Source organism: Cylas formicarius, unplaced genomic scaffold (genome assembly GCF_029955315.1).
Source record: "Cylas formicarius isolate icCylForm1 unplaced genomic scaffold, icCylForm1.1 PGA_scaffold_2__14_contigs__length_35257938, whole genome shotgun sequence".
Classification (NCBI taxonomy): domain Eukaryota; kingdom Metazoa; phylum Arthropoda; class Insecta; order Coleoptera; family Brentidae; genus Cylas; species Cylas formicarius.
Window position 1 is genome coordinate 31,669,651 of NW_026844319.1, and position 12,117 is coordinate 31,681,767.

Consider the following 12,117-nt stretch of genomic DNA (forward strand, 5'->3'; position numbering starts at 1 on the left):
TACGGCTGTCAAATACCCAAATAGGGACCGTAAGATTAATTTTATAAATGTTATTATTCGCACAAATACAAAAGTAATTTTTTCACTAAAGTTACATTTTACTCGGTTGAAATAAAACGTCGTAATATAGTATTTTGTTTTATTTTAATATAGTTTACAGTAGTTTCTTTCAAGAATGAATATCGTTGGTCACACGTCCCAACCCATAGCTTTCTCTATCGCCATATTCCATTTGGAGTATCTCATGTCACGCTCGTCGTCATTAAGTTTCGGTTCCCATACTTGAGAGGGCAGTTCCATCGGAGCGTTTAAATCCCACACACCTACTGCAGCTCCGGCAACCATAGCCGCCCCCAAGCAGGTGCTTTCCGCCATTTCCGGTTTAATCACCGTGATTCCCGTTAGATCGGACTGGAGTTGCATTAACAGCGTGTTAGCTGTCATTCCTCCGTCTACCTAAAAATAACTCCAAATTTTCGAAATCCATTGTGGTTTATTCTTCTTCTTAAAAATTCTTAGGCCATTTACACAGTCAGTCTACTTTATTTATCTCCCTTTGGATAAGACCGAGAAAGGTACAATTACAAGAACTCATGAAATTCAAGACCAAAAAATTTTTTCAGCCACAAACCATTATTACTGTTTGTTGAAAGTATTTGATTATGACGTCACACTGTTACCTGAATACACTAATTTTTGAAATGACTTTGTTATACGCACAAAAGCAAGGCAGAAATCGCGGCTAACCTGTAAATGAGTCAGATGTGATTTGCAGTCCTTATTCATGGCCTCAAGAATATCCCTAGTTTGGAAGCAGACTGCGTCCAAAGTCGCCCTAACAATGTGGCTCGCCTGCGTATCTTCCGAGATTCCCACAATCACACTGCAAAAAATGTAGTCTAGATAATCTCGCTGCTGTTAAAACTTATAATTCATTTTTGATATAAATACATGAATAAAACTGCAAGACCGGTAACAAATAATAAAAAAGACTGTAATACTGTAGAACCACTAGGCGTTTCAGACATGTTTATAGGAAAAAAGTATTTTACTACAACTTACAAACAACTCCTTAAAAAAATGTCTCTTGAAATGTAAATTTATATTCAAAAAATTGAAATTCTATAGTAATCACATCGAATCATTTACGAAGTTTCTGTAAATGATATTGAACTAATTATTGATGCCTATAGACGCTGTAAAACCTTTACTTATTTTTTGCTCTTCTGTGCATTTTTCAAAAAACTCAGTCAAAGAACAGTAAAAAAAAGAGACCTCAATCCTTAGAACAAGTTAGGCTAAGTTCTGGTTCGTTGAATAAATACCTGATTCATATCGTATTTTAGCAACCATTTTGGACAAAAATGAGTTAGTCTCACCCTCTAGCCTCCTGCTGCCAGTAGGGTGCGTAGAGTCCACTAAACGCGGGTACAAAATACACTTCTCCCGATTCGATCAGACTGGCCTTTTCAGCGATATCTTGAGCATGATCGAATGACGGCAGAATATCCATGTTGTCCCTCAGCCAGTTAAGGGCTGCACCCGCAATGGCAACAGAACCTTCAAGCGCGTACACTGGAGTTTCCTTAGAACCGATTTGGTACGCCACTGTCGTAACTAGACCATGTTGGCTGTTTATTCTCGCCTTTCCCGTGTTGTAAAGCAAAAAACAGCCTGTACCATACGTCGCTTTCGCCTGTAATTGTCGTAAACCCTGAGCAATATTAATGTGGTTGCCATTATATTAAAATTTTAAATCTGCGATAGTTTTATTTTTACTAATTTTCATATTCAAACCAGATAGCGTGCACAAAATACAAAGACAAAAAGTCTTCTTCTTTACTTCTATTGGCCACAAAAAACAAAGTCATTTTGGACAGCACTTGTTACAATTATCATTGGGATTATGAACGTGTATAAAGATGTTAGAGCGATTTTCCCCTTTTTGATGTGTTGCATGAACCCAGCTTTAGTTAAAAGAAAATATAGCTACTAGATTTTAAATTTCGCTTTCAATATGGCCGCTGACAGTTCATCAATTCAAAATTTACAGTTTTGTGTATTTACGAGTTATTTATTACATATTTATATTTGAAATTTAATGTTAAAAACCTTGCCTGTCCTCTCTCTAAACACTGTTGCCCCACCAACGCAGCTTGTTGATCACCTAGGCAACCGGTTAAAGGTATTCCTCTCAATGGTCCCACTTTAATGTCGCCGTAAATTTCCGAACTCGATTTGATCTTGGGTAGGATATTGGGAGACACCCCGAAAAAATTTAACAAAACGGGATCCCATTTTAATGTGTCTATGTTCATCAACATTGTCCTTGATGCGTTTGAAACATCGGTTATATGTATTCCTCCATTTTTACCTCCTATCGGGGATAAAAATTTACGTAAGGGACGCGTGTCATCCAACTTTTCCTTATTTTTAGAGCATATTTTTAAACGTTAGTTTACAAGTTGTTAAAAGTTTCTCACTCATTTTTCATTATGACCTTGAGGAATTGTCAAATGGTAAATTCGTGAATAAGTTTACATTTCGACTTTAGGAATAGGGACATTTTGGAACATTTTCACTACTTTGGTACAGCTGTTGTAGTAATATATAACTATATAACAGTTTAGGGGTTATGCAAGTCACAAATGCATATTGGTTAGTTAATAATAGGAAAGGATCTAAGAAAAATCGACTGTTTTATCATTTCCAATTCGAAAATCACTGCCAGTTGCTACCAGGAAATGACATTTAGCTAATGCGCAGGCGCCACAAATGAGTATCCCAAAAGTTCCTAACAAGCAGTTGGAAAAATAATGATACCAAATATAAGCGAAGCTGCCTCCTTGGCCTTAATATGTTAAGTATATAAACAGGACTACAGCACTTTACCAGTCAAATTCCACATTATCCATGAATCTACAGTTCCAAACAGACAATCATTAGCGTCGATCGCTTTTTGTACCTTGGGAACATTCTCTTGTAACCATCTCAATTTAACCGCGCTGAAATATGGCGAAAGCGGTAGGCCACACAGTGGCTTCAGGTAATTTTTGTTGTGCGTTTTATTAGGGACTTTTTCCAACAGGTGATCAACGGTGGAAGAAGTTCGAACATCCAACCAAACTATGGAATTGTAGAGCGGCATGCCTGTCGATTTTTCCCAAACAATCGTTGATTCTCTCTGATTCGTTACTCCTGTATAAAATATGTTATCTAATGTATACATGTGGTTAAAAAGAATAACTATCTACTAGAGATAAAGTCGAGCACAAAAAGATTTTTATGAAAACAAACCTATGGCAGCAATATCACTGACACTACCACCGAGTGAGATTAGTTTATCTATAGTGTGTTCGATGCAGGTGTTGACGACGTCTAGGATTTCTATGGGGTCTTGCTCCACCCATCCTTCTTGAGGGTATATCTGAGAGAGTGATTGCTGATAGGAGGCCACTATTTCTGTCGTGCCAGCCTTGAATAGTATAAACCTAGCACTAGATGTGCCTTCGTCGATAGCGCCCACCAGAGCCCCCATAACACTTCCTAATCACTTTATCGTTGATCCGCCTAACCTCACAAGCTTACTGCGTCTTTTACATAATCCGGGATTGTTCGGTTTATCTACAAATAGATCCGTCATCTGACCGCTCGATTGTTAAAAACTAATCTCGCTTTATAGATTTATGGTAATTGTTGTTTTGTGCTGATTAGGCCGACACACCAAATAGCCACAAACTGCACTACGAGTTTAAAGTTCACCGGGGTTACTTATAAGGTTAATTATTATACGAGGGTAGAGGAAAAACATCATTTTCAGTTTGTTAAGTTGTTTAATAACAATGTTGTTGTTTTTTACATGTGACTGAATATAATTGTATTGTAACATATAACAATAACAAAATGCATTTTATTTATTATCATATCTTCGTCAAACAACTTCCAGGTGGGAGAGGTGAATGACAAATTTTTTAGTCCTACGTTGTGATTCTGTAATATATATACATAATACAGATTCTCAAAAATCATCGCCCAAACTAATTATAGCTGTTTTTATTAGCATCACATCGCAATATTTACTAAAACAAACTTACAATTCCTGTACCGCACTATGTACAAAGCGATAAGAAAAAAGATAAACATCTTACGGTGTCTTCGGCCTAATTAGTTATTTCAGTAAAATTAATGAGCACGGCACTTTATCATCAAAGAATATGGGAAAGTATACATTTTTCATTATCGGCTTAATAAGTAAGTAAAATGGGCATCGACCTAAAGTCAAGTTTTTCAAAAACCGTTTCCAGTTATTTTCGCAATTTTGCAAGAATGCGAATGCAGAAGAAAAATATTGAAAGGGCGGAATACCATCAATCGGAAGTATATGAGTAAGTTTCTTGGTACTCTTATGATGAAGTTCTATAAGGTACACGACTACTTTTTCTCAATTTTAGGGGCTAGTGCCGTTCCTGGATGGGTTACAGTTGTATTAATCGCATTGGGGCAAATAACTTTCGGCGGATTACTTTACCTACTCTTAAAAGTGTTGATATTGAACAAACCGTTAAAGCCACGTTATATGCAACCTCCAGAAACGTTTGAAGCATCCCCTTAAATTTAGAAAACGACTTTCAATTTTTTGTTAATAGTTATATTAATTAAAATTTTGCAACTCGTACAGAAGTTTTCATAACGAATAAAGGTGTACCATTTTGTTGAGTCAGAGCTGTGACACATATTATTTTCTAATAAAAATTTTATCGTAAATAATGATAGTTTATCTCGAAGATAGCCGGAGATAAGCCTCGATGCTGTCTCAATAAGCTTACCCGATTTGTTATGTTGTACAATTTTAACAAAGCCTGGTAAAGAATACCGCCAAGTAAAAGTAATTAAAAATGGGAGTATTCGGTAGGCGAGCATTGATTTACATAGCCATTGCGACAGGTACGTATCAAACATAGTTAAGACCGTTTTAAAGTTAAACTCAAGATAAGCAATAATTGTAACAACTAATACAATCAATAATTTTGTAGTTGTTTTGACGATCTGCACTGATGAGGTGGAGGGTAGAAGAAAAATCTTGCAGGGCCGACGGGCCATGACCAGGGATTATTTGCGTCTGTATATTTATATATTTTCTAATAAGTTAAGTATTGTTTGGCTTTTTAATGTTAATCGATGATTAATTACAGGACCTATGGGAATTCCGGCATGGGTCGTAGTACTTCTTGTCGGGATCGGTGAGCTCATTGTTGGCGGAGTGATCTACCTAATAATGAAAAAAGTAATAATCGACCCTCCGATAACGTCATCTTACAGCCTCGCTCCGCAATCCGACCCATAGCAAATTAACTTCATTATTTTTGTTTTTTTAGTTTAAAATATAGTTATTAAATTCGTGCTCCGTAATTTTTTCACATTTTTGTTTCATCTTGAGGTTTACGATAATTTTACGTTTACGTAAAAATATTGGTTCTTCTGACTACCACATGCCTGTCAACCACGATTCTGTGGTTTATATTTAGAGCATGCGCGTTTTTATAGTCTGTTGCCATTTTGGTGGTTGGCGCTTCCAGCAAAAGCCGCGTTCTTTATAGACGCTATTGAAGATAACGCTTCTATTGGAAATAAGGGAGAATTTGAGACGATCCCTTTTATCTTTTTAGTTACTGCGTAAGTAGCCGTTCTTGCATAAATGAAAAAATTCAAAACACTTTCGAAAATATAGCTTACAATTTTGTTGTCGGGCAAGGAGACATTTTCGTTATCGAAGATAATGTTTTAGATTGAATTGAGAAAAATGAGTAGAAGGCAGAGTTCGGAAAACGAGGACGACCCAGAACCCTTTCAAAGTTCAGGGGATGAATGGGACTTGGAGGTAATTTTTTTTGAAATATTAAGTTTTTGGCGACAAATTCACAATTGGATTTAATTAAGTGGAGCTCTTAACGCGTCTTTAAATACGAAGGTAGATTATTTCTATTTACTGTGTAAAGTTTATATTTAGCAAGCCAAATTGGAAGAGTCGGGTAGGAGAAAGTCATCACGTTTAACTAAGAAACCAAAAAGGGCAGTGGTTGATGAGAGTGTTAGTGAGAGTGAAGAGAGTGAGGAGATTTCTTCTGACGAAGAGCAAAATGAAAAGAAAAGAAAAGTCAAAAAGCAAATTAAAGCCAGCCCAAAAAAGCAAAAAGTTATAAACGAGAGTGACCAATCTAATGATAAAACTGAGGATAACAACTCTAAGAAAGAATCAGAGATAGCCTCTACAGACTCTGACTCATCGAGAAACGCAACCGCTGTTTCTAATGTAGGACGGGCGGTTCCTCGAAAATTTGTCCCAAAGACCATTTTTTCTGAAGATTATGCGGTTAGTTTTAAGTTAATGTGAGGTCACTATTAAAAATATTTTTTTTTAGACGGGCTCTTTTGTAATTCTCAAGAAAGACGCTCAGGTGGGTGACCCCAGCAAGCATCCTTGCATCTGGAGAATAGATGGCAAAGCGTTACTGCAGAAGTATGAGGCCTTTGATGAAGATGATAAAGTCAGGCATAAAAATACATCAATTGTAAGTGCCCTTGGGTGAGTTTTCATTTCTACAAAGGCTATAATTTATTTATTTCAGTATACCGGATGGTCTCCTTTAGATAAAGACCTTTACGCTCCCATCACAGTGGATGTGGTTCGTCACAACAATAATAACCTAACTGTCGAAGTACACTGGGACAAAGTGAATATCATAAATGCAGATAGTGACTAAGCCGATTAATAATGTTTGAATTATGAGTACAGACTATTACAATTTTTTTTAGAATTGTTTTGTGAAGCATTAATGTCTTACCACAATTTAAGGTTCACTTATTTGATAAAATAATGTTTTAATAGATTTATTATGTGAAACTCTTTTTTTGTTTTAATGAAATAAATGTTACTTTCATAATTTCAACTTATTTTTATGCGACGAAACTTGCCTCAAAGCTATTTGCCCTAAATTGCATATAAGGCATTAAACTTTATTTAGATGACGTCACTAAACTTGCAGATAGTCGCCGAACACATGGAACACGGAGCTACGTAAACTGACCAAAACTGTTCTAATACTTCTGAAAGTTTTTTCTATGTTAATGAAGCACGTTTTTAATATTTAGTCCTAGTATCTGTGAAAGTAAGTTCGCCGGCTTGAATAGTAAAAATGAATAACGTTTTCAAGACTGCAATTAAATTTTATGGAATCAGAGCCCTTCTCACGTCTGGTAGAAATGCCAGATGGAATCCGGTTCAAACACAACTCACGAGAAACTTGTGGTATTTAAATGACCAAAGTAAATTGCACTGTTCCCATAACGTTTTATGCGGATGCGGCTGTCGCAGTAGTAGAAATGCACACACTAAAGGTAGCTTAATTAATTTTTTGGTCGCGATATTTTTTATACGTTGGTTTCAGCGGAGCGGGAATTAGTCGAATTCTTGACCGAAGAGGTGGTGGCTGAAAGGAAGGCGCAGAAACTCAAAACCATTCCAACCGAGCTCGATGGTTTCAAAGCGGGCTTAAACGGAGCCGAAGTTACTTTAACCAAGCAAGCAGATGGTGAAACGTAAGTGTAACTATTAAACCCGACCAGAAATTAGTAATTATCTTTGTTCCGTAAAATGTTTCCAGAGTAAAAATTAGTTTCAATGTGAACCACTCAGTTGATACAGATGAACCAGAAGTACATGAGAATTCAGATAAGGCAGATGTGGGTGAATTGAAATCCAAACCCGCTTTCAAAATAGATCTGGTCAGAGGTGATACAACTGTCAGCGTGTTGTGTTCATTCGTGAATGCAGGTGAAGAAGATGGATACAGTAAGATTACTATTTCGTTTTCACTTTTATGATTTACTGACGAATTTATCCAATAAAACGGTCTTTACTTTGCAGACGACTCATTCGGTATAGACGAAATCAGTATTTACAATGGGGAGTGGAACGAACACGTTTATTCAGTATCTGGGGAAGTCTTGGATTCGGTAAGTTTTCTTCCCCGCCAAGATGAATTTTACATTGAGAATCTAATGTTTCAGTATTTATATGACCTGATTTTGAATTATTTGGAGGAAAAAGGAATCACAAATGAGTTTGTAGAAAAATTATCCAACTACAGCACAGCTTATGAACATTCTGCTTACATCAGCCTTCTCGAAAGCTTATCCAAATTCGTTTCAGGAAAGTAGATGTGTTGTGTTAAAGAATTCTATGTTTAAGTAACTTTATTTGTAATAAAACACCGTTTCCCTTTCTAATAGAGTTTTTTCTTATTTAAACAAATATTTACAGGAATATAAAAATTAAAATATAGGGTGGCTAACAATAAGGCTAGTCGAGAGGTCTCTAGAAAACAAAATGTTGGAAAACGTCACTCCCGTGTGACGTTATAAGACAGTAAACAAATGGCTAACCAGAGAATAATAATAAATGGAGCAATATGCTCTCCAATAGCCAAATAAATATTACACTTATTTGTATAAATAAAGCTTTTTCGGCAATATGCTCCCCAATAGCCAAATAAATATTACACTTATATAAAAAAGGGTTTTTTTGTTTCCTAAGTGGGAGAGGTATAGTTAATCTTAAATTAATAAATCACATATCTCCTCTAACAGGTGGTTTGTGAGCGAGATAGAGCGTCACTATACTTCCCAGAGCGCTCACCAAAAATATTACATCAAACCATCTGTGATAAAAGTTAAATTGCAATGCGCCCAGTACTTGAGTGATGATGATCCTGTATTGAGCGGGCATATTCATTCGGAGCAGTAGCACGGACGATACAAAATACATCCCCATAATTTGAGCCAGAACTAGTACTATAATGTTCGAGCTCTTACTTGACGACATCCGGTTGAAAAACTTTGAAAAAAAGTGCACAATTAAGTGGTACCAAAGTTTAAAGTAAAGGAGGCCCGCAATTGATAAAATAGAGCCTCCTTTAGACATAACCTCAACTTTTTATACCTTGGTTAAAGTGAGAAGCAGACCCCTTATGGACGTCACAACTATACATCCTACCAAATAAAAAGAAATCTGTTGCGACCAAAAGTCCACATCGAAATCAAATCCCATCCAGTGAATTGCTATTTCTATGCCTCTTGTGACGGGGTCTTTTTTACCGACTCGATCGAAAATTATATTTATAGTGCACTGCAAATCGAAACATTATTTTCCCGGTTTTAATCCAAAAACCAAACGTACTATAAATATTTTCCAGAGGCAGTAGCCCGAAAATATATATCCCAAAAAATTAAAATAAATCCCCTTCCATGTTTTGGACCATTCGATGCGTTCGAGCATGTTTCGGTTTTCATGCGCCTCGAGAAAAAGTTGACGGCTAACTTCTTCCAATCCGTCGATTTCCAACCTAAGTTGGGTAATATCTAAAAAGGTTTTCCAGGAGCGTTTCTCAAAAAATTTACTAAACTATCGTTCCTACCACCCGACTTACTTTCATTACTTTTGGTCAGCCCCATAGACGAAATCATACTCCATATGCCTTTCCGTCCACCAGAATCATTATTTTTTTCTTGCAATTGTCTTTTGGTGATTGCAATCCTTTTTTTTCTAAATACAATCATATCCATTGTTTGCAGTAATCGTTTCTCTATATTTAATACATCACTTTCGGATACCTCTCTTAAAGGATGATATCATTTACTAACTTCAACTAACCAAAAACTATTTTTAATTATTACGTTAACACTATAAGAGTAATCATTACTTAATAATCAAAGAACTGACTTTGTGCTCAATGATTATCATCCTTACCTCATGAAATACTTCATTGATGTGTAAGGGTAATTCACAGCGCCGAAACCAGACAAAAGAGCCATGACAGTAACCCCAATTACTCCAATACGCGAAACTAGGGGTTCAATAGAAAAAAACCCTTGATTGGGATTATTTATTGGGAACGAATCTCCTATTTTCCAAAATACTGTCAAGAAAATCAGCCAAGTCAGTATCGTTAGGTGTTTAATATAATCTTGTCTTACTAAAACATGTAACAACATAACTTTCTAGGTTCCCAAATTATTACAATTTTTTTTTCAATTTTCCAAGTCAAACTTACCATATCTTATATTACTGATGCAGTAATATCCAATATAAAAAGGATTTAAAACAATAACAACGAAGAGTAGTAAATACAGCATTAGATACCAGTAAAAATATCTGGAACTGAATGAAGTACACAATTTTTTTAGACGATTTGTTGGAATTAAATATTTATTCACTTGCCTCGACTCCAAAAAACCTAGTATTTCAAAAATGATAAGTTCGAACATTGTGCAGGATAGGGTAAGCGTAATACTAAAAATTAGTTGAACCATTACATGTCTTACTTCGTAATCTTTAAATAACTGTTTCATAAAAAATATCCAAGCACCCGCGAAGAATAGCACCTAAGAATTAAGAATACAGTTGGAATCAACTTTATAACGACCGTAATGCACTTGCCTGTGAGGAAAATACTACCGTACTGTCGAACAAAAATGTCATTGTTGGGTATGTGTGCGTTCATCCCCTTAAAAGATTTTTATTAAGTTAAAATTTATTTTGTTTATTAAACGAGGTTATATCGGTGCGGTACACGTCATTGTGTCAGGTTATGTAAACATCTTCCTCTTCTTCATCTTTCAACTAGGCTGAATTTGCAAAGATTAATTGCGTTGCCACGGCTTATTAGTGGTCGGTTAATTTAGGTAGTAAAATAAGGATATAATTTAAATGAATCGGGCTTTGCTATTTAACAACAAATGTGAAGGACATATGAAAAAAATGTGGGAAATTTAAGCCACCTTTTACATAAATTAAAGGGATATATTTAGTTTCATTAAATATATAACATGGATTTGAAGTACGATTGTCTTTTAAAAATATTGCAACGGAAATATAAACTAACTTAATATAAATATAATATGTACCTAGTTGTATACATAACAATTTATATCTTTTTACATATCACAGCTTAAAATTATGCACAACATTAATATAATATGAATTTACATCTATAATCATTTTATAACCACATTTAAGACAACAAATTCTTTAACTTATACTTACTGGTCCACTATTTTCGTTTGGGTCTCGATACCGAACGTGAATAATTTAAATAAATATTTATAAATAGTTTCAATCGGTAAATAAGAGCAGCAAATAAATTTTCAAACAATGAAATCGGCAGTAAAACATTAATATTAAACAAATTGGTCGAATGTTCTCTATTTTGACATGGCCAGTTTTAGAAACTCTTCTCTGGTCCTCTGATCGTCTCTAAAAACGCCCAGCATTGTGGAAGTCACCGTTTTGCTGTTAATTTTTTGAACTCCTCTCATCACCATGCACATGTGCCTAAAACATGTGTTGGAAAAAAAAAGCTTAAGATTAGTTGCGTGACCAAAAGCTGGGATACTTACGTGCCCTCTATGATAACTGCTACTCCATTGGGTTGGACAGCTTTTAACACAGCCACAGCGATCTGTTTAGTTAATCTCTCTTGAACTTGAAGTCTCCTGTATAAGAGAAAAAGTATACGATTAACCAGTTATTAATTATGCTTATAATAATTCTAACAAAATAAGACAATCAGTGTTTACAGAAAATTTCAGTTATAGTGGAGTTTATAAATTCATGGTGGCAATCAAATTAACACGACGATGATGCTGGTTGCATAACCATTAAATATAAGGGAATAATGTAATGTTTTATGCGTAGAACTTACCGCGAATATATTTCAACTATTCTAGCTAGCTTGCTCAGACCGAGAACTTTTCCCGACGGCAAGTACCCTATCGATACTTTCCCATAGAATGGTACCAAATGATGCTCGCACATTGAAAACATTTCAATATCTTTTACTACCACCATTTCGTCGTGGTCTTCGTCGAATATGGCGTCGTTTAATACTTCTGAAACAGCAAGAAAATATTCGTGAACTACTAAGAATGTTTTGTTTGTGAGAAATCCGAAACTTGTTTTTGATAGATGTATAATGAGTTGCATAAACCAACCTTGATATGCAGTAAACGTAATCTGATTTAAACTAACCAAAAATCATAACTGAGCTATGTAATTAGGCC

The 12,117-nt window shown here is 35.4% G+C and overlaps 6 protein-coding genes across 11 annotated transcripts in view; 3 read left to right on the forward strand and 3 right to left on the reverse strand.

Annotated features, from left to right (window-relative positions):
- Window positions 1–57: 57 nt before the first annotated feature.
- LOC132698424 (glycerol kinase) lies at window positions 58–3,772 on the reverse strand. 3 transcript variants are annotated; one of them, XM_060664467.1, is made up of 6 exons: window positions 3,298–3,551; window positions 2,893–3,198; window positions 2,118–2,377; window positions 1,380–1,696; window positions 748–883; window positions 59–456 (listed from the first exon to the last, which is right to left on the reverse strand). In XM_060664467.1, the coding sequence occupies exons 1-6, from the start codon at window positions 3,536–3,538 to the stop codon at window positions 190–192; spliced, it is 1,527 nt and encodes a 508-aa protein (XP_060520450.1). In that variant the 5' UTR covers window positions 3,539–3,551; the 3' UTR covers window positions 59–189. The 3 variants fall into 3 exon arrangements, with proteins under 3 accessions (XP_060520451.1, XP_060520450.1, XP_060520452.1); XM_060664468.1 differs by lacking the exon at window positions 2,118–2,377 and having other exon boundaries at window positions 58–456; window positions 2,966–3,198; window positions 3,298–3,772; XM_060664469.1 differs by lacking the exon at window positions 3,298–3,551 and having other exon boundaries at window positions 2,966–3,136.
- Window positions 3,773–3,919: 147 nt separating this feature from the next.
- LOC132698431 (uncharacterized) lies at window positions 3,920–5,409 on the forward strand. 2 transcript variants are annotated; one of them, XM_060664476.1, is made up of 3 exons: window positions 3,920–4,251; window positions 4,305–4,385; window positions 5,193–5,409. In XM_060664476.1, exons 1-3 carry the CDS (start codon window positions 4,215–4,217, stop codon window positions 5,342–5,344), a joined length of 270 nt encoding a protein of 89 aa, XP_060520459.1. In that variant the 5' UTR covers window positions 3,920–4,214; the 3' UTR covers window positions 5,345–5,409. The 2 variants fall into 2 exon arrangements, 1 of the variants encoding a protein (XP_060520459.1); XR_009618373.1 differs by lacking the exon at window positions 5,193–5,409 and adding an exon at window positions 4,452–4,881 and having other exon boundaries at window positions 3,988–4,251.
- A 125-nt stretch (window positions 5,410–5,534) lies between these two features.
- On the forward strand, window positions 5,535–6,888 carry LOC132698430 (VID27-like protein). The gene is made up of 5 exons (XM_060664475.1): window positions 5,535–5,673; window positions 5,786–5,878; window positions 6,008–6,370; window positions 6,420–6,569; window positions 6,627–6,888. The coding sequence occupies exons 2-5, from the start codon at window positions 5,801–5,803 to the stop codon at window positions 6,759–6,761; spliced, it is 726 nt and encodes a 241-aa protein (XP_060520458.1). The 5' UTR covers window positions 5,535–5,673; window positions 5,786–5,800; the 3' UTR covers window positions 6,762–6,888.
- Window positions 6,889–7,112: 224 nt separating this feature from the next.
- LOC132698429 (complement component 1 Q subcomponent-binding protein, mitochondrial) lies at window positions 7,113–8,286 on the forward strand. The gene is made up of 5 exons (XM_060664474.1): window positions 7,113–7,395; window positions 7,446–7,596; window positions 7,662–7,849; window positions 7,925–8,013; window positions 8,068–8,286. Exons 1-5 carry the CDS (start codon window positions 7,194–7,196, stop codon window positions 8,215–8,217), a joined length of 780 nt encoding a protein of 259 aa, XP_060520457.1. The 5' UTR covers window positions 7,113–7,193; the 3' UTR covers window positions 8,218–8,286.
- A 4-nt stretch (window positions 8,287–8,290) lies between these two features.
- On the reverse strand, window positions 8,291–10,631 carry LOC132698425 (Golgi pH regulator). 2 transcript variants are annotated; one of them, XM_060664470.1, is made up of 8 exons: window positions 10,496–10,631; window positions 10,277–10,440; window positions 10,110–10,216; window positions 9,806–10,031; window positions 9,474–9,673; window positions 9,236–9,417; window positions 8,999–9,184; window positions 8,291–8,893 (listed from the first exon to the last, which is right to left on the reverse strand). In XM_060664470.1, the coding sequence occupies exons 1-8, from the start codon at window positions 10,535–10,537 to the stop codon at window positions 8,627–8,629; spliced, it is 1,374 nt and encodes a 457-aa protein (XP_060520453.1). In that variant the 5' UTR covers window positions 10,538–10,631; the 3' UTR covers window positions 8,291–8,626. The 2 variants fall into 2 exon arrangements, with proteins under 2 accessions (XP_060520453.1, XP_060520454.1); XM_060664471.1 differs by having other exon boundaries at window positions 8,302–8,893; window positions 9,486–9,673.
- A 206-nt stretch (window positions 10,632–10,837) lies between these two features.
- Window positions 10,838–12,117, reverse strand: part of LOC132697876 (GTP cyclohydrolase 1) — a 32,404-nt gene continuing 31,124 nt past the window's right edge. For both annotated transcript variants that reach the window (XM_060663604.1, XM_060663603.1), the window contains exons 3-5: window positions 11,760–11,946; window positions 11,455–11,550; window positions 10,838–11,389 (exon numbers count right to left, since the gene is read on the reverse strand). In XM_060663604.1, coding sequence (XP_060519587.1) covers window positions 11,260–11,389; window positions 11,455–11,550; window positions 11,760–11,946 — 413 coding nt within the window. In that variant the 3' untranslated portion in view covers window positions 10,838–11,259. The remainder of the gene's footprint in view (window positions 11,390–11,454; window positions 11,551–11,759; window positions 11,947–12,117) is intronic.